The sequence below is a fragment of the Eleutherodactylus coqui genome, chromosome 8 (assembly GCF_035609145.1).
Source record: "Eleutherodactylus coqui strain aEleCoq1 chromosome 8, aEleCoq1.hap1, whole genome shotgun sequence".
Classification (NCBI taxonomy): Eukaryota; Metazoa; Chordata; class Amphibia; order Anura; family Eleutherodactylidae; genus Eleutherodactylus; species Eleutherodactylus coqui.
In genome coordinates this window covers 95,857,025-95,884,156 of record NC_089844.1, presented here as the reverse complement: position 1 = coordinate 95,884,156, position 27,132 = coordinate 95,857,025, and the positions used below count along the sequence as shown (strand labels likewise).

The following is a 27,132-nucleotide window of genomic DNA, read 5'->3' as shown; positions in this document are numbered from 1 at the left end:
AAAGCAAAATTATAAGTCCCAGCAGACCATGGATATACAAGCTCATTCCCAACAGCACATATACTATATGAACTTGTCTTTTAGGGTGTTCCATCAAACTGCAATGGTGACCAAAATACTGTAACTCAACCAGCTGGTCTGATTTGATGGCCATATGCCTGAATTGCATCTCATTTAGCCATTTCATTGAATGAATGGACAGAATGCCTGATATATAAGTGCAATACTTGTGTTACCTACCCAAAACCAATTTTTTTAACATTTTTATTAAAAAAAAATCTTAAAATACTGTGAAAAGTGGCAATATGAGATATACAAACATCTTCACTTTTTAATGCAAATTCTATTTTTTCTCATAAACCAAACTAGCCTGGGTACCCGATACAGAATGCGTGCAATACAAAACATGACATTTTAAGTAAGAAAGATTTCAGAACGGACGCATAAATATGTCGGACACCGATGCTGATTAATGATATGTTAAAGTATTAACTTAAAATAGACAATTTCAATGATCCTCGCGTTGATTCTCGAGTCGGGCGTTCGTTTCCTCCGGCGTCTCTGCTAGTTGTGCGGCAGCTTGACGAGTACATTGATTCTCGAGTCAGGCGTTAGTTTGCTTTGGAGCTGCAGCTACTCAAGCGGCTGCTACTTTAAGTGCGGCTGTTGTCCTTCTGCCCAAACAGGTCCTTCACTTGCTTGGCATCTTATATCTAAAACACAAAATATATTTGTTTGTCGTATACAAATACCTAGTTCTGGTCCGATTTGAGTAAAATCTGGCATTTTTTGTTGCCAATAGCAACCAATGATGGCTCAGCTTTCATTTGTTCAGCTGAGGTAAAATGAAAGCTGCGCCATTATTGGTTGCTATATATTATACTGCTGAGGTAAAATAAAAGCTGTGCTGTGATTGGTTGCTATATGTTATACTGCTGAGGTAAAATAAAAGCTGTGCTGTGATTGGTTGCTATAGGCGATGGCTTTTAATTCTCTTAGAGCTGAGGTAAAATGAAATCTGCGCTGTGATTGGTTGCTATGGGCAACAGTTTTCAATCCTCAGTGCTGAGATAAAATGAAACCTGTACCTGTGATTGGTTGCTATGGGCAACAGTATTTAATCCACTTAGTACTGAGGTAAAACAAAAGCTGCTCTATGAAACACATTGTCAAAGCTCAGTATGACTCTTCTAGTGGGAATTACTTGCTGGTAATAACCAGGAATTAGAGATGAGCGAGCGTACTCGGATAAGCGGTACTCGCTCGAGTAATTGGCTTTATCCGAGTACCGCTGTGCTCGGGGCTAAAGATTCGGGTGCCGCTGCGGCTGACAGGTGAGTCGCAGCGGGGAGCAGGGGAGAGCGGGCGGGAGAGAAGGAGAGAAAGATCTTACCTCCGTTCCTCCCCGCTCTCCCCTGCAGCTCCCCGCTCCGTGCCGGCACCCGAATCTTTAGCCCCGAGCACAGCGGTACTCGGATAAAGCCAATTACTCGAGCGAGTACCGCTTATCCGAGTACGCTCGCTCATCTCTACCAGGAATATTAAATCGAGTGCGTAGAATCCATTGGTGAAAGCAAATTTGGGGGTTGCTGCATTAAAATTCAAGCAAAGGCAAAAAAAATATGCAAATAAGGTTGCCAAGACAACACAATTTCAGATTTTTTTTTAGCCTATAACCTTCTCCGGGTCGAGATTATACTGTGTGCAAAATGTCATGTCAATCAGTCGTAGAGTTTGTGCGTGATGCTCAAACAAACAGACATTGACAAATATATAAAAGACTAGCTGACCTACCCGGCCTCGCCCGAGTTAATTTGATACAGTTGTTTGTGTTGTTTGCACGGAAAAGTTTATGAAGTCTAGGTTACTTTAGAGTAACCGAGGAATAAAATATGTATACACCTAGTGGAGCATTAGATTCTCCTCAGGCTGCATGTACAGCATTAGATTCTCCTCAGGCTGCATGTGTACTGATGTCCCTCTGCAGAATATGCCACCCATCCCACACTCCTCATTTAGGACCTAAAGAATGCTCGCGCCAAATTTCACGCTTGTACGACACTGAGAAGTTACATTACATAGAGCTGCACTTACTTTTGCACTTGGCATTGAATAATTGAGTTGTGACCCCTTTACTTTTCCTATTTAGGACCTAAATAGGAATGATCATTTTCCTAAAGAATGGTTGTGCCAAATTTCATATTTGCACGACACCCGGAAGTTAGAGAATTAGATTAGGTACATAACACAGGGGCACCAATACTTTTGCACTTAGCCGTGATTTTCGAGTTGTGACCCCTTTACTTTTCCTATTTAGGACCTAAAGAATGATCATTCCAAAATTCATATTTGTACGATATCGGGAAGTTAGAGAATTAGTGGCAAATCAGCCAGTCAGTCAGTGAGGGCTTTCACATATATATATATATATCTGTTTAATATTTCATTATTGAATCATGATACAACTATAACTCCTCTATTACAAGGAATACTATTGAACCCCGGAGCACAGCAAGTAACTATGGAGCGCAATAGCAAAAAATTGTTATTGAGTACTGCTCCTCTATGACCATATTCAGCAGTAGTTAATGCACACAGTGATGTCATATTAGTGCGATAGTGTACACAGTATAGGGATACTGCACACAGTGAATTCTCAGCACAGGGATAATACAGTTATTAAAGGGGTTCTCCGTTACTGGACAACATACCCCTTTAGCACCAACTGTACTACAATAAAAAAGTAAGTGCACTTACCTGTTCCCCTCCACTGCAATCCAGCACTTCAGCCCTACTTTATGAGGGCTTTTTGGGGGGAACGAGTTGTATTTTGTAATGGTATCCTTTAATTAACCATATAATATATTGAAAAACTTTTTTAAAAAGTGGGGTGAAATGGGGGGGGGGAAACACAATTGTGCCATTGTTGGGGCCACTTGCTTTTACAGCATTCACGGTGCCAAAAAACTACATGTTAAATGCTATTCTGCAGGGTCAATATGATTACCTTGATACCAAATTTTCTAGTATTGCAGTATATTGTACAATTAATTAGACAATTGCAACTGTGATCACTATTGACCACGGCAAGAAGCGATGGTCACCATTGACCGCATCATTTAAACAGTTTAATGTTCGCAATTGGAACCAACTCCAAGGCAGCTGTTGTTGGTGGCCATCACAAACAGCTAATAGCTGATGGGTATAAAGTGAGCTCAACTCCTGAGACTATTTCATACCTCTCCTTGCAACTGATAGGTCATTAAGAGGTTAAGGTCATTTTCACAAGTGTGTAATGCAGGGGCGCATTTTTGCCTATATCCCAAAAAGATTCATGAGCACAAACTGGCACATTTTGGTGCCCATTTCACATACAAGTGTCTTGTCCTGACTGTGGGTCTACTGATCTGAACTCAGTTTCATAGCTGCCTATGCTGGAAGTTCAGGTCAACAGACCTGCAGTCAGGCCAAGACACTTGTATGTAAAACAGGCACCAAAATGTGCCAGCATTGTACTCCTTTAACCCTTTCCAAGCCATTCATTTTTTTCTCATCCATTCTCCCCAGCTCCAAATAAATTGGAGCTGGGGAGAATGGATGTGAAAAAATACATTTTCCCTTCATCCTCCTGAACTGACAGAGTTCAGGAGGGTGCAGGTGCTTACTGCACTGTGGGGGGAATGCGGAAGTAATACGTCCGCATTCTTCCTTCTGCCTCCCCGCTCGGCGATCATGGGACCACTAGGGTCAGGTGGCACCCACCAGTCACATGATCGCCAGGCCAGGAGGCAGAAGGGAGTAATACTTCCGCATTCCCCCCATGGTGCAGGCTCCCGGCTCGGCATTCATGTGACCGCTGGGGTTCAGGTAACACCGGCGGTCACATGATCGCCGGCCGGAATCTATCTGCATTACATAGCACTAATTGAGCGCTATGTAATGTGTAAAGGAGAAGGCAGAAAGTGTTAAAAACCCTTTCTGCCTTCTCCTCGGGGGTCCTTGATGAGGATCAGTGCAGGAGTGCATCTCCTGCACTGCAGTGTCGAGCCTGTCCCGACATCGGAGCTGTAGCGGGAAATGGATGATGTCGGGGCAGGCCCGACATTGGATTCGAAAGGGTTAAAAGCAATCTAAGGCCTCTGGTACACTAGCTTCTTTGGGCCATGTGCTGCCCATATTAATCCACATACAGTATACACCCCTATTATAGCCTATAAGGTTATACACACTGATGTTTTTTCATGCAGAAAAACGTATTGCATGTCCTATTCTTGTTTGTATCACGAACAGAAAATAGTACACGCTAATGGACATCAGTGTGCTGCCTGTGTGTAAAACGCATATAGACAAGTATCTGTGTCTTGTCCAATGCGAATTTCGCCCAAGCCTCTCAGGTGCAACTTGTACGCAGAGGAAATGTGCTGGAGGCCTAAGGTGGAGTGTGATCTGCTTTACATAGTAACATAGTATGTAAGGCCGAAAAAAGACATATGTCCATCTAGTTCAGCCTATTAACCCCCAATGTTGATCCAGAGGAAGGCAAAGAAAAACCCAATAAGGGTGACTACCCACTACAGTTTTTTTTTTTCACTGCGAAATTCACAGCGTTTTTTATTTCTGCAGGGGTCTATGGGACTTGTAATGTTAAAATCACTGTAGTGGGTAGTCACCCTAAGGTGAAAGCCAAATTTCCCCATTTAGGGGAGAAAATTCCTTCCTGATTCCAATCTGGGCATCAGAATAATCCCCAGATCACCGACCCTTCTGAAGTTATTAATGATTATAACATATAATATTGTATCGCTCAAGAAAGGCATTCAAGTGCCTCTTAAATCCCTATATGGAATTTGCCATCACCACGTCCCCAGGCAGAGTTCCATAGTCTCACTGCTCTTACAGTAAAGAACCCCCTTTCATGTTGGTGTAGAAACCTTCTTTCCTCTAGACATAGAGGGCCCCCTTTGTCACAGTCCTGAGTATAAATTGAAGATGGGAGAGATCTCTGTATTGTCCCCTGATATATTTATACATTATTAGGTCGCCCCTCAGACATCTTTTTTCTAAATAACTATAATTTTGATAACCTTTCTGGGTATTGTAGTCCACCCATTCCATGTATTACTTTAGTTGCCAGTCTCTGTACCCACTCAAGCTCTGATATGTCCTTCTTGAGTACCGGTGCCCCAAACTGTGCACAATATTTCATGTGTGGTCTGACCAGTGACTTGTAAAAAGGGAGGAACAATGTTCTCGTCATGGGTCCCTGAACTTCTTGTGATTCACCCCATGATCCTATCTGCCTTGGCAGCAGCTGCCTGACACTGGTTGTTCCAGTTAAGCTGACAGTTAACTAAAATCCTGAGTCCTTTTCCATATCAGTGTTACCCAGTGGCTTCCCATTTACTGTGTAATGGTGACATGTATTTCTCTACCCTTGTGCATAGCCTGACATTTATCAATGTTATACCTCATTTGCCACTTTTCTGCCCAAGCTCCCAACTTATCCAGATCCTCTTGCAATCTCCTTGTGTCCTCTCGTGTTCATTTCTTTACATAGTTTTGTGTCATCTGCAAATATTGATATTTTAGTGTGCAATCCTTCTACCAGGTCATTAGTAAATATATAAGAAAGACTCTCTCAATTTATCCATCCAAGGCTTCATGTTGTGTGCAGGAGGCTGTACAGAAGCAAATGGAGTCCTAGCCACTGTAGCTCTTTGTTACAGAACTGTAGGCACCTTGTATCCCGACATGATGCAACTGTCTGGCACTGTATTACATAGCCATGCTTCTAGGGGAGAATAAATTATAGAATCCTAGCCCAAGTTGATCTGAAAAAATATACTTCAAGAACTCTCAGCAGTATCTTACATGGTAAATTCCAGTGATTTTATGGACCCATATATGGAATAGTACAAATCTTTGCCCACACATTAGGGCTTTTCTCAAAGTGAATAATAGAAGTTTCTTTAAAATCTTAATGTGATGATGAACTTTGGAAGAGACCATAGGATTTCTCAGCTGATGGAAGAAGCGTGCTTTCAGTAAATCTTCCTCTAAGCGGTTTAGGCAGTTTATCAAATCCAGTAAATCACAAAATACATTCTTTTAAAGCCAATGCATAACGCCCGTTTTCAGCCAGGTCTTATCTCAGCAGGGTGCTATCTGTAATACCTGTTATTTTGGAGCAGTTTGCTTTCATCCATATTATGGAGTGTCCTGTCAAGTTTCATGTTGGCATCAAGTATTTTGATCTCCTTTTTCCTTCTTTGTGTGTCCATATTAAAGCCTTGTTGGCACTTTTAAAAAATACTTTTGGTTCAGTTCTTTAAAGCGGTTTTATCATTAAAAAAATTAATAAATTCTATACTCACCTATTCCTCCACCGGCAGTCTTCTCACGGCATCATCTCCTCCCTGAGCTTCTGCAGTAACCGGGGTCACATCTCCTCCAGCCGGACAGGTTTGTTATGAAGGCTGCATTCTTCACATTTCTCTTCCGGCAGATCAGTGAAGGTCATTTCCCTGTGACGTAGTGTTCACTGGCTAGGAAGGGATGCTGATCTATTGCCGAGACAGCGTGAATGAGCAGTCTCTGCAACAGATCGACCCTTCCCATGTTCGGCTGTGAGCTGTTATGTAACGTACATTGCCGGGCAGGAAGGAGACTGTGAATGTATGAAACATCACAGGAAGCAGAAGAATCAGACAGCTGGAGGGGAGGTGACCCCCACTGGACTGCAGGAGAGAGTAGAAGATAGATAAGGTGAAGATCTGGTAAGTAGACTGACAGGGGAGGAATAGGTAAGTATAGATTTTTTTTTTTATGACGGAACCCCTTTAAGCTAAAGCCGGGAGTGGGTCTCTAAAGAAGAAACATCATAAAATACTTTATTCTTTTGCACTTTTTTAATATCTACCCTTATGCTTAACTTAAAGTATTGCACCAAAAATCGTACATGCATTTCCAGCCTTATGGAGATATTGGCAGAATACTACAAAAAAATTTTTGGGAGGATTTAGTATTGATTTGACTAAAGAAAATAATCTCTGTATAAAATTGGAGGTACATTAGGGAGGTTCATTGCTAGAGGGGAGCAGGTGGGGCTTGTGCCCCGGGCACTGGGTTGAGTATCTCAGTAGAGGAGTGCAGGATGCAGACCTCAGTTCCTTCCCTGCACTACTTCTTTCTCCTCTGCAGTCTGTCCCATTCCCACCCCAGACTTTTCTTCTGATGCCTGTAAAGTGATACAGATATCAGCTCAGAGATCTGGTCAGGATGAACAGAAGGGGGAGGAGCTAAGGGTATGTTCACATGTAGCGGGAATGGTGCAATTACACTACATGTGGACACATCCTAGGGAAGTGTTTTTACAGCCTTTTTAAACTACACCATGGATTTCTATCACAGGTGCCAAAAACACTTGAATGAAAATGAACAGAACCATTCACTATCATTGGTGAAACGGTCATCACTTTGGAGTCTGTTTTCCAAGGATTCTGTTAATTTCTGTTTCATTTGGAGTATAGAATATTGTGCTTCACTGTGCTATTCTGTACTCCCAATAAAATGGAAATGAAATGAACAGAACTCCCACCAAACAGATACTGAAGAGTTTTTTAGCATCTTTGATGGAACTCTGAGACGGAATCTGACAGAGTAGTAAAGAATACTCCAGGAACACTTGGTATACATCACTGGCTTTACAGCAAGACCCTGTTAACATCAACCTTATGTTGCATTTAATAAAGGTGCCAAACTCCCCTACATTTTGGATACTTTTGTGTGTGTGTGTGTTTGGCCATTGTCATTGCTTGTGCCGGGTGTAGAAAAGCCTGGTTACAGCTCTGCATTAGGGCCCCATAGATTCCTTTTGGTGTCAACTGTACAAAACCACAATGCCACCATGTGATTGAGATCCACTTGTTTGAGTGTGCAGAGTACTCTGTGACCATGATGATTAGATGGCTGTAGACTGACTAGTCGGTCAACCAACAACCTGAATTCCACTAATAACAAATATCTGGTTAAGCTGAACACTCATGTTGTGTGGGTGTAGGGAGAATGCCGAAAAACCTGCAAGTCCCATCTGGTGCAGCTTATCCTCAGGGTCAACCAATCAAGACTTGCCAAATAAATTCCTTGCCAATCCTTTCATGATCAGAGAATGAATGGTATTTACTGGCAGTCAGGCACATTAGATCATTGGCAGATCACACCAAAGCCGGTGTCCACTTCCAACAAAACCCTAATGCTTGAAGCTTCACTGTATCAGCTATGGTACAAAATCTATTTCAGATTTACAATTTTTTGTTGTCTACATTGGAAGTTCTACCTCAGCATTAGTCTTATTGTGTTGCCAGTTGTAATAATTGTAGCTGAGCGGTTTCCAATGTTATTCAGAAAACGCCCTTCTATAAAGTCAAGCTTCATCACCTCTCTCTTGTTTTTTGCAGCCTTCTTGTTTGGGACCCCTGGACTAACCAAACTCTTTCCTTCATGTGATTGCGTTAACAGAAATGTGTTCCATTCATATTGTGGCTTCGGCTCTTTTCATAGAGAAACCTTTATGTATCATGTTGTATTTCCATTGTGCTATAAACTGTAAGCGTTGCGAGCCTCAGTGAGCGTGCCAGAATCTTTCTGTGCCATGTCTAATGCATCATTCATTCAGAACGCTGCATGTTTTATTAGTGCAGTTAACATTTTCCATGATAGGTGTTTTCTTGGCTGTAAAAACACAGATCTGTTTTGTTTCTGTGCCACTGGAAATTAGGGAAGAAGGGGAGAGAATAGCACACATGGTTTAAATATAACCCAACACTGTACAAGGTATATCACAGATAATGTGGTGTGTGTTCTGCGTCTTCTCAAAGCTTCCCCTTACACAATAGCGTGATACGTGATCATCTCTGGAGTCACTATTTATCTATGACAGAGCTCATAAAAATGTACTTCTATATGTTGCTGCACTACTCTTTTCGTTACAATTATTTATAGGGGGTAACCGCCACACTCGGGCCAGATGCTCTGAGAGCCCCAATACAACCTAAAAAGTTACTTTGTATCAGAGTTTCTGCTACTTTCCTTCTCTTTGCAGCTGCAGATGCCCTAGTACAGCCCATAAAATGTTATCTAATTAGAAAATAGAACAGAAAATGTCTGCTATAAAAAGTTTAAGAGAGTTTTCTGATTTATTAAAAACATTGGTGAAAAAGGGGATGAGTCATTTAAAAAAATCATACCACTCCGCGGCTATTGGGGTCCTCCAGTCGGTCTGTTTACTTGGGCTGCACCGGTCACTTGTTGTTTGGGGTACGTATGTTGATGCACCATATAGGGTACCAATTAATTTCTCGGCACGCCAGCGTCCAAAATGTTAAATAGTGCAGCACTTAAACTGTGAGATTGGAGCTCAAGCACATCTGCAAGACTGCAACAAGAAGGCACGTTCAAGGAGAAGGGCTTTGCAAATGTCAGGTTTACAATCCCACACTTTCATTATGAAATGTTTTCTTATTTTATTACATAACATCTGCTAGAATACTCAGGCAGATTCCTACTGTCATAAAGGAAAAGATAAAGAGCACTGGATCTCGCCTGTATCAAGTTTCCTAGGAGCTCGCTATAATATGCAGCCCGTTCTGGACTAGTCAATTTATCTAAGGATCAGAGAATATTGAAAAGAGTTGCTATATTTATTCATCGGTCGACTTCTGCAGCTAGACTGCTCATGATTCTAGTTTCATCAGTTCCCATCTTTTTATCTAAGCAGTTTATTTAGCAGATCTGTTGCTTCTTTTCATTATTAAGGTCAATGGGGTCAACACATTGAAATGGAGGTCAGCTATGCGCCATTCACACCATGTTTTAAGTTTTACATTTTTCCTTCCTTAAACAAGTACGCTCACCTGTATACCCAATAAATATGCAAATTTATACCAATATGGCTGCATATATTTACAATTGACTTACATTGTGGAAATAAACTCAACACATTACATCCTTGTGGTATTGAATTGCATGGTAGAGCATTAATACTATGGAGAAACATTATCAAGGTGTTAATCTGTCAAGTGTAAGTCAAAATGAAACTCTTGTGATTTCCCCATTGATGAAATCATCACAGGATTTACCTAAAGATATGTAGCCAGGACTATTGTGAAGCTAAACGGGGGAGATTTACTGATGCATTGCCGACATTGGATAGTTAGTAAACTTGTACAAATGACTGACAAGTTAACTACCTGATGTTCCTATTGTTGGGTTCTTCTCATTGCCAGTAGTCCTACAAGTTCAGATTCTATTTGTTTCCTCCAACAGTACCAGAAATGATATAAGATGACTGTACAATATTTTGGTGAACAATGACCACATGATATAAACCAGTCAATAGAAAAGGTGTAACGTTGTCAGAGGTATGGTATATGTGTACATACTATTTTTAATCAGTTTTTTCACAATATGGTAGCTCAGTGACTCAGACGCAATATCTTTAGCAGATTGATGCAGGATGTGTATTTTTATCTGGGACAAAAATGGCTCAATCTTATGTGGACCCCTGTATGACATTCATATTGAGCATGTTTACATAAATCTCTGTGGGCCTCCCAAGCCCTGGCCTTGCGGTCCTGACATTTGCCTAGGTTTGCCAACTGCAAGCCCTGAATTGTGAGTCTTACTGGAGACAGGTACTGATGCAAGTGGTAATAATGCTAACGATATGTTGGACTTGGATCTTAGTAATGAGAATTACTTGAGGCATCTTATAAAGTAATTATGTCACTTCTGGGTCCCCAGAAAGGTATAGAGCCTATGCCCCCACAGAGTTATAGGGACCGGAGGGGGCCATTGTGGTATCGCCCGGGGGTCGCCTGGTCGGGTTGGCATCCGGTCTGGAGTCAGATGTGGGGTCCGCGGGGCCTCTAGGGCTGGGCTCGGAGTTTCCCTGTTAGGGGGCGCGGCCGGAGAAGGGCCGTTCTATATGCATCACCAGCCAGCGTGTCCCCAAGTCCTGCCCCGACCTAGGTGGGGTATTTGGTATTTGGCTCCACAGACACTGTCATTCCCTGCCAGTGCTTGCTTGTTCTCCAGCTAACACCTGCTCAGGTTTCTCTGTCTGCTGACCCGGTTTTGCTCTGACTTGGATTTGGTCTGCTCCTTGTTTGTTCTTTGTTGGTTCCTAGGCGCTCTAGTCCAGTGTTATTGGTACGTTTGGTCTCCCTGGTTAGTTGGTCTCTGCACTGATGGGGACCCCAGGACAAGGACAGGAGAGTAGGGACCGACGCCCAGTCATCGACCTGGGGTTTAGCTCAGGGGGGCAAGTAGGTAGGGACAGGGGAGAGGGTTGTTTGTTAGGGACTTCCATTTTTCCGTTCCTAACCGACCCTGAAACACAGTCTTTCCCCGCACAGTGCATGGCTGGGAGTGCCACTGTGCAGGGACGGACAGATGGTGAAGGGGTACTGCAATGGTCGGGCCCTACAGATCATAAAGTGATGACTTATCCTAGGGTTACGGAAGAAGAATATCCCATATCACTAGGATATCTCATTAAGGGTTTAAGTCCAAGTCTACAAAGCCTAACATGGCTGTTGCACTGTTGGCCTATGTGTTCAGCGCTTAATCTGTTACTTTTCATTTGTTTCAAGACCACAACATGCTGATGTTTTTTGAGTTTGGAGTATTTCAGCACATATGGTTCAATTGTTTTTAGTAAACTCATCTCCACAGATCATAAAGTTGACCCTTGCATTGAAATGTATGACTTCATGGAAATAGTATAATATGGTCTTATTAAACCTAGACCTGAAGGATTCATGATATTAGTTCTAGTTACAGATAATACTTCTATCCTTAGGGGCATATTAACAAGCAAGTAATGAGTAGAGAGGTTTCTAGTGAGGATAAGGAGGAAACAGCAGGATTATAGGATTATTTGGGGTGTTTATTTTTAATAATTCATTGTCTAAATTACAATTCTTTATATTAAAAATATATCCTCTCCTCTAAAATCTACTATCCGAAAATATGCAGATTTTTGGGGTGTTGCTTTACGACTATACATCCTTTAGTCAAATGAATTCAACTAATTTATAAGAATAATATACACCAGTCAGTCATAACATCAAAAATGAATATTTTGTATGCCCCCCTGTGCCTTTTAAAATAGCTCTGACCCATAAAGGCAGGGATTTCACAAGACCTCTGAAAGTGTCTTGTGGCATCTAGCACAACTCTGAGGCTTATTTGCCCATTGTAGACACTTTTGACCAGGGCAGAGGTGGGCATAGGCATTCTGATCGTTCTGCAACTATGAAGCTCCATATGTAGCAAGCTGCTATGTATTGTGTGTTTTGCCACCTTTCTAGTATAGCCAACAGTAACTTTTTCTGCAATATGTGTTACAGTAGCTCTTCTGTGACATTGGACCAGCTAGGGTAGCCGTCACTCCTCACATGCATTAATGAGCCTTGGGCGCTCAAAACCCTTGTTACTGGTCCAGTGGTTTTCCTTCCTTGGAGCCCTTTTGGTAGGTCGACACCACTGGAAATGCCCCACAAGACTAGTTACGTAGATGCTAATCTAGCTATCACAATTTTGCCTACGTCAGCGTCAGACAGATTCTTTTGCTTACCCGTTTTCCTCACTCCCAACACATCAACCTCAAAAACTGATTGTTCACTTGTTGGTCACTTGTCAGGGAAGCCTGCAGTGTTCTTCTGGGAAACCTTGAGTCCTTGTGTTTATTTGGATGTGACATGTACCATCAACCTAAACATTTTATTGTAGACCTAATGGCAGTAGCTTCTATCAGCGGGATAATGTGCCCTGCCACACTGCAAAAATTGTTCAGAAATCGTGTGAAGAACACGCAAAGAGTTCATAGTGTTGACTTGGCCTCCAAATTCCCCAGATCTCAATCCGAATGAACATTTGTGGGATGTGCTGGGAAACAAAGTTCAATTCATAGAAGCTCACCTCACAATTTACAAGACTTAAAGCATCTGCTCCTAAAACATAACAGAATGATATGAGAACTAACACCCCCCATAAATCACAGAATACTCACTAATACACTAATATATTAATGAGCCTTGGGCGCTCAAAACCCTTGTTACTGGTCCAGTGGTTTTCCTTCCTTGGAGCCCTTTTGGTAGGTCGACACCACTGGAAATGCCCCACAAGACTAGTTACGTAGATGCTAATCTAGCTATCACAATTTTGCCTACGTCAGCGTCAGACAGATTCTTTTGCTTACCCGTTTTCTTCACTCCCAACACATCAACCTCAAAAACTGATTGTTCACTTGTTGGTCACTTGTCAGGGAAGCCTGCAGTGTTCTTCTGGGAAACCTTGAGTCCTTGTGTTTATTTGGATGTGACATGTACCATCAACCTAAACATTTTATTGTAGACCTAATGGCAGTCGCTTCTATCAGCGGGATAATGTGCCCTGCCACACTGCAAAAATTGTTCAGAAATCGTGTGAAGAACACGCAAAGAGTTCATAGTGTTGACTTGGCCTCCAAATTCCCCAGATCTCAATCCGAATGAACATTTGTGGGATGTGCTGGAAAAGAAAGTTCAATTCATAGAAGCTCACCTCCCAATTTACAAGACTTAAAGCATCTGCTCCTAAAACATAACAGAATGATATGAGAACTAACACCCCCCATAAATCACAGAATACTCACTAATATACTGATACAAGAGAGCAGGCATAAATGCCACTTCTCCTCCAACATGCAGACAGCCAGTTTGCCAAGCGGAGGAGCAAGTAAAATATGTGGAGAACACTGATGAGTAGCCACTCGCAAACCCTCCTTATATTGAGGGGGGTGGCTGCTTAGTGTTTATTCCTGCAGAAAAGAGTAGATACAGGGTGTCAGACCACATGGTACATATAGTGCACCATGCAGGCTTACAACCTATTAGTGACACCATATTTGAATCCAGCGGGTTGCCCTGCACCCCGCAGGTGAACCATACTGGCATCCTTGGTTCCCCCAGTGTTCAAAGCTGCACAGCATGTGACTGATAAATACGGATAGATGTGAGGTATTAGCTGATATTTTGGCCAAAGTACGTGAGGCCACAACCCAGCGTCAAAAGTCCTCATTTCTTGTAAGTTCCTACACTAACAGTTAAAATCACAGTAATAGATTGTAAGCCTGCGTTGTGCACTACATGTATTATGTGGCCTGACACCCTGTATCTACTCAGGAATAGGCACTAAGCAGTCACCCTCAATATAAGGAAGGTTTGTGAGTGTCCTCCACATGTATTGCTTGCTCCTCCGTTTGGCAGTCTGCATGTTGGGGGATAAGTGGTGTATGCGCCTGCCCTCTTGTATCAGTATCCCCTTCTGTCATGAGAACTAACACCATGTCTATATCAGACTTGTCTGTAAATAGGACCACTGGTGTACTGTTAGGGGATGCAGGGGTCGCAATTGCAACCCACCCCCTTAATGAACGAGATATTTGGGACCACTGCGTCTGTAAAAATCTTATCTATTAAAATAACACATTCTATACCCACACGATGAATGTCGTCAGAAAAAGAAATAAAGAATGCCAGAAATGCACTTTTTTGGTCACAATTAGAGATGAGCGAATATACTCGTTTCGAGGAATTACTCGATCGAGCACCGCGATTTTCGAGTGCTTCTGTACTCGGGTGAAAAGATTCGGGGGGCGCCGGGGGGCGGGGGGAGGCGTGGCGGAGCGGGGGGTAGCAGCGGGGAACAGGGGGGAGCCCTCTCTCTCCCTCTCCCCCCACTCCCCACTGCAACCCCCCACTCACCCACGGCGCCCCCCGAATCTTTTCACCCGAGTACGGAAGTACTCGAAAATCGCGGCGCTCGGGCAAAAAAGGGGCATGGCCGAGTAGGTTCGCTCATCTCTAGTCACAATGTCTCCAAGAAAAAATGTAATAAAAGGCGATCAAAAAGTTATATGTATTCCAAAATAGTACCAACGCAAACTACAGGACGCCCCGCAAAAAATGAGCCCTTGCACATTTATGTTGACAGAAAAATAAAAAAGCTATTGCGCGCAGAATATGGCGGCAGAAAATAATTTTTAAAAAATTAAATATCGTTGAAAGAAAATAAAAGTAGTACAGTAAAAAAAAAACCAAAAAACAATATAAGTTTGGTATCGTAATAATCGCACTGACCCATAGAACAAAGCTATCAGGTCATTTTTGTTGCAGTTTGTGCGCCGTAGAAACAAGACGCACCGAAAGATGGTGGAATGTCGGTTTTTTTCCAATTCTCTCTACTTAGATTTTTTAAAAGTTTTTCAGTACATTATATGGTACATTAAATAGTACCCTTGAAAAATACAATCTCTGCTCAGATTAATGCTACCCATTGAATCCTTTAGATCGTCCGAAGTGGATTTTGTGTGCATTATGTGTATTGTGTGTAATGTATGTAAAGATTTCAAAAATTTCAATAAACATTGATTATAAAAAAAAAAATACAACTCGGCCAGCAAAAAACAACAAGCCCTCATACAGCTACGTCGATAAATAACTAAAGGCGTTATGATTTTTTAAAAGGGAGGAGGAGAAAACAAAAATAGAAATAAACAAAAAAGCTGCGTCACTAAGGGGTTAAGCACCGATCGTTCAGTTCTCATTCACTTATACAGCGAACTGAGCGATACTGTTAAAAAAAACTGCTTATCTTTGTTTAAGCTGACTGCCCGATGGAAGGAGCACACTGTGACATTGTTTGCTCCTTCACTTAGGTGAATGATCATTGCTACGTGTAAATGTACTCTTGGCGCAATTTGGCCAGTTAGTTTATGGCTGAAGTGGAAAAGGATCCTGCTGAATGTCTTTACAAGGGCCGTCTCCTGTGAGATCTGGCTGTACCAGTAGTCAGGCCTCTTCGCAGGCTGGGCCCTTGTTAACATGTTATTGCATAGTTGGCCTAAACCAGCATTCCAGGATGTGTCATCTGAGAACTTTGAGCACTCAGATGGAGACAAATGATAGCCATGTAGCAAAGCATCATTAAATACATCTATGTGAGAATGCAGGGGGTCATTCACCACTTATATAGCCCAAATGTTTTAGCTGGAACTTGTGAACTTTAGCATGTTAGGCCCCTTTTGCAACATGTTTATTGGGCACACTGGAAGCCTAGAGTATATTTTGAGATAGCCGTAGATTTCTATGGGACAGATGCTATATTGTATGATATAGGCTACTCTGCTATGTGGTATACCTTTAACAATGAAAATAAAAGCCAATGGTATTGCACACAATGGCAACTTGCATATAGTTTTCCTTGGAAAATTGTAATATTTGCCTTAACTGCATACCGAGGTGTGGTGTGCGCGGGCCTAACACTTATGTTTTTAACTTTTAACGTGCTTTTGTGCATGCAGAAAAACTGTTTTTATTCAACTTCTGGTAAGCAATCATTTAAAATTGATTCCTTTATAATCGGAGTACAGATCCCATTTATTGCACAATTTGTCATCCTATGTGCATTTAGTACACAATTGGTTAAAATTCCAAATATCACATATAAATGTATTGAAAAATATCATAGGCGCTTAGGCAATTTGTTTTTGCATAGCAAAAGTACATAAAGCAACAGGGAGGGTGACTGGAGATGTTACATGTTAAACAGTGAAGCCTTTAGGATTTGGCATTTTTGGAGGTTTCTTTTCTAAGGACTCCTGCCCACAGAAGGCGCGGGATATGGCCACGGTTTTATGCCACGAGAATCCTGCAGGGTAAACAATAAAGTTCCCGATGGCGATCACAGAAAAACGCACGTTTTTCCGTGGTCTCTATTATAGATGAGCGAGTATACTCGCTAAAGGCAATTGCTCGAGCGAGCATTGCCTTTAGCGAGTATCTCCCCCGCTCGAGACTGCAGGTTCGGGTGCCGGCGTGGGGGAGCGGTGAGTAGCGGCTGTCATCAGGAGGGAGCAGGGGGGAGAGAGGGAGAGAGAGAGAGATCTCCCCTCCGTTCTGCCCCGCTCTCCCCCGCAGCTCCCTGCCCGCCGCCGGCACCCGAACCTGCAGTCTCGAGCGGGGAGATACTCACTAAAGGCAATGCCCGCTCGAGCAATTGCCTTTAGCGAGTATACTCGCTCATCTATAGTCTCTATTAATACTATATTAATAGAGACTTCCCACTGCAGAAAAATGAGGAAAACCGGACATGCCGCGATTTTTTTTCCCTGTGCCGTAAATTCTGCATGTGAGGACTGAACCATTAGTTTCAATAGAAACTAATAGCTGCGTTATTCCGCTGTGGATTTACGCCGCAGAGAATGCGGGAATTAGCCCCTAAAGCAATCTTCTGTTATTCTACCTATATAATTTTTCACTATATGTGATTTGTATTGAACAGTTCTTTTGTTTCAAACATTTTGTATTTGTCTTGGGCTTTTATCTCTTTAAGGCCGAATGCCCACGGACGGATAATCACTGTGGGATTCGCGGTCAGACACCCGCCGCAAATCAAGCAGCAATAGCCATCCATAGACATGCTATGTTAACAGATTCTCCCCTGCCCACGAGTGGAAATCAACTGCGATTTTCTGCTCGGGGGGAGAATCGCAGCATGTCTTATTCATTGCGAAATATCGAGCGGACGGCTTCCATTGCAGTCAATGGAAGCTGTCCGTCCCGCGATACTCCGCGCTTTGAGCATAGTGGAAGTATCGCGAGAAATCATGCGCTGCACTGTGTATGCTTGCCCGCAGAGACTCTCGCTGTGGATCCAGAGAGGTGAGTATGAGGTCTCTGGGGGGTACTCGGTCTGATCCCTCTGCAAGATTAGGACTCCCACTGCCCTTGATCCCCCTGAATGTCAGGGGGAGTGGGGAGGACAGAAATGGCTGAGTACCCTGTGCTACACTACACTTTCCACAAATCTCGAAGAAGTCAATAGAATTCCCATACAGAGTGTAGCTGTTTTCATAGTTGCAGATACAACATAGCTCACTGTGTTGTGTTGTTTGCATACCCACCATTGACTTCTATGTGAGTTATGGAAATAGTGTAGCTCAGCCGTTTCTGTCATCTGATCCATGTGTCCACCTGCTAATCAGCAGTGTTCCGATTTTAGACTTGTTTAAACATAAAGGGGTGTTTCTATCTTGGCCAAAATGCTGAATCACTACATTTTTAAAACTAAAGAATACTTAACATCTCCACAGAAGTTAATGTGCTCGACAAGCTGACTGTGTAAATCAGACCACATAATGCAAGGAGTCTTTGAACTGAAGATATATTCTTTCTAAGAACGTGTTCCCTCCCCTCAAGAGTTAATACATGTAAGGGTCCACTGGGTAGAGTTTTGGACATGCAGCTGTAATACAAATGTAGCATGACAAAATACTGTCTATTCATTCTTCTGGCTTTTTTTTTTCATCCAGCAGGAATCTATTAGTTTCTGTTAACCATGTGATGCGCAGAGCCTGAGACTTGCAGATCCTTCCTACTGTGCAATTTTACATGGCTGTTTTCATCGAATTGTATCCTAAACCACTTTACCACAATAGTAGTAATCAACCTTTGTCATGCAGAGAGCCACTTCAGCAATGAGCCTCAGAGCTGCATTCAATTGTTCTTTTGTTTTACGCTTGTCATTTCAGCTATGCTCCATTTTCTATTAACCAGTGCCTTGCTGAACTACGCCGCTGTTAGGTAGGCAGTCAAAAGCAGCGGTAGGGATATTGGCAGTGGCTATTTAATTACCAGAAGCTATTATGCAGGCTACTGCTTCCATCTGACATTTGCAGATCATCATGCAGATTTTAGATGATTAATCCAAAGAACAAAAAGGATGACTTCCAGAAATAGTAGAATCGCTCCACCTGCGACAACAAAGCTATACATGACGCTGGGAATTGTGGGAAACGAATGCTACAATTACCTCCTTGGCTTGTCGTAATTGTAAGACGGCTCATGCTGGTAGATACAGTTGAACATTACAGCCGTAGACCGTCTGATTAAATGGCTTGTTTTCCATGTTTACCGTGCCACCACTGTTGTGACTTCTCCTTGTTTGTGGCCGTCTTTCCAAAGATGTTTTTCATCTTTTTATTTAAAAAAAAAACTATATATAAAAATATATATATTTTTTCCAAACCATGTTTCATCTTCTGAATGGTTCTTATTAGGATGGAAACCCAGTCTTGCACATGGAGACGGAGATAATGATGAGAGAGATAACGATACGGTAAAAAAAGAAGAAAAACTGATCACTGAAAACCGCTAAAGAGATTTATTTGAAATGAGCTGCGGGTGTCTTCCATTAGTAAAGCACTTCTAAGTCCTGCTAGTCCCCTCTGTGATTTGGAAATCTTTCGCTTGGAGGATTTGTGGCGCACACTGTCCATATTCATCTGAATTCTGTAAATGCTTATTCATTTAGCTAATGCTCCTGGATCAATTCTTAAGGCAGCATTCTGAAATGTACCAAGCATGATCTCCTGCATGTAACAACAAATAAATGTGCCAAAGGAAAAACGATAAAGGGGAACTAGGTGCTGCATGCTTAACCCCTTCTCTCCACAGCCCTTTTGCAGTTTTTTCCATTTTCATTTATTCCATCCCCACTTTAAAAAAAAAAAAAATTACTTTTTTTTATTTTTCTAAGAATTTTTCAGTGAGGCAGAATTGAAAAAAACCCAGCAATTTCCGCATTTTTTGGAGGGGTTGTTCGTATGGTGTTCACCATGCAGTAAAGATGACATGCTTTTATTTTGTAGGTGACTATGATTAAGACAATACCAAATTCATATAGTGTTTTTTTTACGTTTCTGTCTGTCACCATCTTTTGACCCTTGTAACTTTTTTTTTTTTTCCCCCGCTGATACAGCTGTATGGGCTCGTTTTTTGCAAGGTGACCTTTAGTTTTTATTGGTAACATCTGGGAGTACATACGACATTTTAATCACTTTTTATTCATTTTTTTTTCTTGCCGACAAGGTGACCGTAAAGTGCAATTCTGGCATTGCATTTTATTTTTTCTGATGGTGTTCACCATGCAGGATGGTGATATTCTAAAAAATTGTTGCAGTGATACCAATTTTTAATTTTGTGTTATTTTTTGATCTGATGATTGGAAAAAAGGATTTCCTTAAGAGTTCTTTTTCTAGCTTTTTGTAGAAACTAAAAAGTCTTTATTTTAGTTTGTATTACTTTTTTTTTTCTTGAGGCGCAACAGGGGACTTGAATTTGCGATTATCTGATTGCTTATTCAGTATACTGCAATACTATAGTATAGTATTACACTGTATTTAGGTAGGCATGTCTTCATAGGCAAACATTTGTGACAGCCCTTGGGCCCTTCAGAAAGCACCAAGCTCCCATTACACCTGGATGGCACCCCAGAATGTTATCACAGGGGTCTGTTTAAGACATTTCAATCCTGATCAGGGCATTTTATCTCCGAACACAGTGGTAACGGGTGGGTGTCAGAAGTCAAAGACCATTGACCCTTGCTGTATATATTGCGGGCTCAGCTCGAGAGCCCATTACTTGCAATGCCATCCGATGTGTGTCGTACATTCAGGTCAGAAGGGGTTTATACTGCGTCGTGATATGTTTTACAAATAATGCAAACATCTTGGTGAGCAATTTTAATCAGTGTCTATATTCTGTATCTATCTAGATTTCATAAAACACTATGTGGCCATTCACATTAGATGAATTTTGGTGGAATCTGTAAATTTCTAATGTGTATTCAGCATGCGTCAGGAGGATCAGGCAAGCTGAATTACAACATGCCTGATCCCTTGCTCTCAAGGGAAGTAATCCACGTAAGAAGTATCTGTCGGCGGATTACTGTCCTCTCCCTATTGAGTACCTGTATAGAATGGCTGTGCACCAGCTGACGGCTATTGATGTACGGGCATCTGTAACCTGGTGCCAAGTGCTATTGGTGAGCAGGTACCAATGATGATCGGCATGGTGTCAATAATACTGGGATACTCGTGCAGAAGTAATGAAGTGTCTGTTAGCAGGAAGTAGGAAACGGATCAAAGGTATTATGGCTGTAAAATCAAACAACAACAGGGTTTGTTTGCTGTCTGTTACCTTGAATAAAATGTTTAAAAACATTTAAAAAATGATAAAAAGAAACACAAAACTTTTCCTCATTAAAAAGAGTTGTCAAAAAATAAGATAGAAAGTGCACATAATTGGTATTGTCGTGTCCGTAATGACCTGAACTTAAAAAAACAAACTGTTTTATAACTTGCAGGGTGAAGGCCATAAAAGAGACAAAAGCCAGAATAGTTTTGTTCATTTGACTTCACAAAAAAAGTAATCAAATAGTTATATGTACCCCAAAATACTACCAAAGAAAATGTCACAAATTACACACAAAGAAACAAGCACACATACAGCATTGTCAAGGAAATAAAACCAAAAATGTTACGGCTTTCGGAATATGGCCACACGAAAAGTGTTTTTATTGTGCAAAAGTAGCCAAGCATGCAAACAATTTTATACATGTTTGGTTTCACCGTAAGGCCTCCTTCCCACGAGCGTGACGGGCTCCGCAGCGTAATATTACGCAGTGAAGCCCGTCACGGCGCCCCCCAGAGCCCCTATACTTACCTGCGGGAGATAGCGTGAAATCGCTTCCCCGCCCACCGCCGCCCGTCACCGCCCACCGGCGCGCGTCACCGGCCGTGTCACGTGACGCGGCCGTGCGCGTCATATGGCGTCATATGACGCGCGGCGGTGGGCGGGAAAGCGTTTTTACACGCTATCTCCCGCTGGTGACAGCGGGAGATAGCGTGAATGGACGGCTTCCATTGACTGCAATGGAAGCCGTCAGTGCGTACAGCCCGTCCTCACCCGCAGAAAATAGAGCATGCTGCGGGTGAGGACGGGAGAAATCGCGGTGCGTAATTCCGCGGTGGAATTACGCATCGTGAGCATTGTGCTATTAGGTTCAATAGAACCTAATAGCTGCGGGCAACGCAGCGGATTTTCGCCGCGAATTACGCGGCGGAAATCCGTTCGTGGGAAGGAGGCCTAATCCTACTGACCCACAGAATAAAGTCAACATGTCATTTATACTACGTGAGGAACACTTTTAGGCCGGATTCACACTACCACATTTGCAAGCACAATAAGCAGTGAATAGAACCCATTGATTTTAATGGGTTCATTCACAGGCATGTATTTTGCATGCACGATTCCGTTACGCAAAAAAATATGCAGCATATTCTATTTTTCTGCGCATTGGTGCGGTGAAATAGAACATATGAAGCTAATTAAGCTAATTAGCCATTTTAATGTATGGCTGTGGCTGCAGGTTTTTTTTCTTACATGTACAAATGCGCAACATTTGTACGCGTAAAATACAGTTTAAAAAAAGCTGTTGCATGCGCAAATACACAATGCCCAATGCACTAAAACACAGCACAAATGCGGATATTGCAGCCTAACAACAAAAACCTCAAAAATTGAGGAACTATGTGTTTCCATTCCCCTACCCCAAAAAATAAAATATGTAATATATTACCTTTGATGTACTGAAAAACTTTTTTGGATTATCAAATTGTGCTATTAAAAATGCATCTCCTCCTACAAAAACAAGCCCTCATACAGCTTAATAAATGGGGAAAAAATAGCTCTAAGATGACGGGGATGAAAAAAAACATCACTACTCACTGAAGGCCAAGATAGACTATATCACAAGGGGTTAAGATATTTCAATAAACCTCATGAATGGCAACAGACATTTTTATATGTTTTATTCCAGTATTGAAAAAATGATCATGTGCACAAGTAATGTCTGCCTCCAAATGCACAAGTAATGTCTGCCTCCACATATCTGCTATTCTGATTGATGGATTGAAAATAGTAGTACATCACGTATAGCAGGATTTAAAGCGGGACGCAAGTGATAGAGGAAGGGACACTGGAGTATGATAAAGTACAGGGCGGCTACAGAACAGTTGGCTGGCACCACTCTCTTATGAAAGTGTCTAAAAGAAAATCTGTCTTTGTTGCCTATAAGACCCAAACGCAGAACAGCTTTCATTTTAGCTTAGCATTAGAAGTATAAATATATGAAAACTTCGCTGTTATTGGGTCCTACAGGCAACCAAGACAGATTTTCTTTTAGACCGCTTTCATAAGAGCGTGGTACCAGGCTACTTTTCTGTGGCCCAACTTGTACTATGTAGTTAAAGCTCAAAATACTGTACTTCAGCTCATTCATGAACCAAAAACTTTCCTTCCCCTAAGGCTAATTTCACATGGGAGAGTGCAACATTGGGCCATGAAACTAGGCCTAATATCGCACTCGCCAACATGTGATTTCCCTGTGGATGTTTTTGAGAACAATGGGCAACGCAAGGGCACACCCAAAGATAGGACATGCTGCAATTCCTTTTCCTGCACCACATTGCCGTGCTACACGGGAGAACATCCCTTAAGTGTATGACCCCATTCAATAGAAAGGGGTTCATATTCATGTGAGATTCTGAGTTGTGTGAAACCAGCCTAACTGATCAGGAATGCCGCTGTCACACGGCCGTGAAAACTGCACGTGTTTTTGTGCGTTGTGAGACGCATGAATATTAACCCCGTTATTTTGAATGGGTTCATACGCAAATTCTTTTTGTCCCGGTGTGGGAAAAAATCATGGCTTGTCCTAACTTTAGGCATTTCAATGGGGCCGGCGAGAGCATCACACAGCATGCGAGGTGCACTTGAGTGCGATGCAAAGTTACCTATTGAAAGCAATGGGAAAAACCTCCTGCTTTCAACTGCAACGTTTCCTGAAGTGAAGCGTAGCGTTTTTGACACACAAACTCCTCCAGTCTGCGGGGAAATTGTACGTTGGCATTGGGCCGAGGTTCACAGCCTGATATCTCACTCGCACACGTGAAGTTAGCCTTACTCAAAAGTTCTCTGTATCCAGCTATGAGCCACGTTGAGCATAAGTCATTGTGCACAAATATTTCCAGCTTTAATTGAATAGTTATCTTGTGTCTTTATTGCTTAAAAAGGGGCCTCGTGTGGCACAGAGTGTTAAGGCAGCAGAATGCAGTCATAAGCTCTCGCTCATGAGGTTCAATCCCCGTATGACTCAACACTCCATACCTCCAAGGTCGGTAAAATGAGCACCCAGCTCGCTGTGGGGGCAATAAATTACCTGAAAGCGCTGCGGAATTAGTTGGTTACAAATAAAAATGTCTTTTGCCATTCATGAGGTTTATTAAAATATCTTAACTAGTGATGAGCGAGCATACTCGCTAAGGGCAATTGCTCGAGCTAGCATTGCCCGTAGCGAGTACCTGCCCGCTCGAGACAAAAGGTTCGGGTGCCGGTGGCGTGCAGGGAGCTGTGGGGGAGAGCGGGGAGATCTTTCTCTCCCTCTCTCCCCTGCTAACTGCCACCGCTCCCCCGCCCCGGCACCCGAACCTTGTCTCTCGAACGGGCAGGTACTCGTTAAGGGCAATGCTCGCTCGAGCAATTGCCCTTAGCAAGTATGCTCGCTCATCTCTAATCTTAACCCCTTGTGATACAGTTTATCTTGGCCTTCAGTGAGCAGTGATGTTTTTTTTTCATCCCCGTCATCTTAGAGCCATTTTTTTCCCCATTTATTAAGCCATATGAGGGCTTGTTTTTTGCAGGATGAGATTTGATAAAACAAAAAAGTTTTTCGGTACATCAAAAGTAATATATTACATATTTTATGGGGTGGGGGTATGGAAAAATATAGTTCCTCAATTTTGAAAGCGCTGCTGAATTAGTTGGTTACAATTATTAGTTACAAATAACAAGTCCCTTTCCCCTTTTAAAAAAAGAAGTCTGCCCATTGCCACTTCCTCTCTAACACGTTACTCACAGATAGGGCAGCATGTGTACAGTTGTCAGGTCTACCTTCACAACTATAGATGCGCTCAAGTCCGATATGGATCGCTGAATTGAGAAACAAGGCGCATACAATACAGTCCAGCACTTTATTTTTATGATTTTGGATACTAAACATCTACTCCTTGATAAGAGTTCCCCTTTTGCAATGTCAGACCTTGCTGAGAGGAAATTTCCAAGGCTGTTTTTCAAAGAAGAGCAGGAACACTTTAATGATAACAATTTGCTTTGACGGCTTAAATGTGCTGAGGGATATTGTAGCTTGTGCTGATTACACACATTGCAATGGCAACCACAATGCCAGATAGGGGACCTTATTCATAAGGCGGTAAGATCAGAATCATGAGGAAGAAGGCCGTTAGACCACTATCAGCTTGTGCATGGTTATCTTAATGTGTTCATTTTAGAACTAGACAAGATACATATTCTCTATGTTTAATGCAAAAGATTCCGCATCACACACTGATGTGTATGTGAATGACCAGTTCAAGCAATAATAAAGCTACCCCTAGATATTCGAGTATGATTGGCTTTGATGGACAACTGTTTGTTTTGCAAACAATTAATCCATTGAATAATCCCATAGACCTTTGCTCGTGGACTTAGAAATACCCTTGGCTGTGTATGAATCAGTAAAAATACAGGCAGGGATATTAAGCAGTCTGTACTTAACCTCCCACCCACAAAGGCTGAAAAAAAGACATACGTCCATGTAGTTCAGCCTATTATCTCCTTCCCAATGTTGATCCAGAGGAAGTAAAAAAAAAAAACCTCAATGAGGTAGAAGCCAATTTTCCTCATTTAGGGCTCAGTCACACGGGCGCCGATCCGCCCGTGTTTCTGCACAATAAGACGGCCGCACCGCGTGCGGACGACTCTCTACATGGCTGGCTCCATTGCCAGCCATGTGTTCTTTCACCGGCCGGTGCAGAGAGTCGTCCGCACCTGCAGTGCAGTGGTCAGAAACACGGGCGGATCGGCGCCCGTGTGACTGAGTCCTTAGGGAAAAGATTGCTTCCCAACTCCAATCTGGCAATCGGAATAATCCCCGGATCACCGACCCTTCTGAAGTAAAACTGTATTACATACTTAGGGTGCGGGCAGACGAGCGTAGGCGTATTTACATTCGCACGAGTGCAACGTATAATCGCCCGAGCGATCGTTTTTCACCGATCACGACCAGAGCTAGAAAGCATATTTTCATTTGTTCCTACTTTGCAAACGGTCTTTTCGGCGATCGAATATGCGTTGGCGCGTATTTTGGTCGCATATGTTCCGTTTTTTTTCGAATTGCCGTTTTTACGCGCCGTAAAATCGCCCATGTGAACGAATACATTCGAAAACCATTGCCTCAGATGGTCACGTATATACGTTTGGTCGCAAAAACGCGCCGCTTATGCGCTCGTCTGCCCGCACCCTAAGTCGGTACTTGACCAGTTAGCCAGTTGACAATTGACAAGTGCTTATTGGCAATTTAAAGAATAAAACCTGGTTAATTTTTATATAGTACAGCTGCGGGTAAATGACAGCCTGTTGACCATTGCTTTTGACTCATTGGTACTTAACCCTTTTGGCTCCTGTTTTTTCATTTTCCATCTGAGCAGTAAACCGTGCACAGATTTGTGAGCATTACATTAGGTGTATTCATCATTACACTCTTGGATTACTTCCAGAGTAACCTGAATCATGTGACCTACTGGAGTGCAGAGTGCTCCTAATCCAGATGAACAGTCAGAGCAGCAGCCAGATCTCACATGTGACCAGAAATGTAAAGAAAGTGGATCCTAGACAGTGGATCCTATTGCAACCGTTTTATCCATTAATAGCAACAATCTGGATGAGCAAATAATCAGTGAGGACGGCAGTGAGTGGTGATGATGTAATTGGCACTGCGCTACTTGAAGACAAAGGAACAAAAAGGCCTGTATGCATTTCTACATACTTTAAGGTAACAATTCTGTGCTTTCAGAACTAAATGTTTCTGCATCCATGTCTGTGCTGCACCACTGACCGTCCAAGATAGATTGGATAATAGCTTTTGAATGGAACAGTATTAGCATACTCTGAGTATGCTCTGTTGAGTGTGCTCCAGGATTGATGAACAGCCAGAGCATGTGCTTCAGAAATGCAATAATGAAAAGCCAGAGCATGTGTACTACACTCCAATCATGATCGGAGTTCAATGATGAACATGCTTATTCTGTCTACTTTGCCATTTGGAGGACAGTATGGAGCAGCATTATCT

General features: G+C 42.3%; 1 protein-coding gene across 1 annotated transcript in view; it reads right to left on the bottom strand.

The window, feature by feature from the left end:
- Positions 1–429: 429 nt before the first annotated feature.
- Positions 430–27,132, bottom strand: part of PARD3B (par-3 family cell polarity regulator beta) — a 1,131,600-nt gene continuing 1,104,897 nt past the window's right edge. The window contains exon 23 of the mRNA XM_066576077.1: positions 430–713. Within this exon, the coding sequence (XP_066432174.1) occupies positions 692–713 (22 nt within the window). The 3' untranslated portion in view covers positions 430–691. The remainder of the gene's footprint in view (positions 714–27,132) is intronic.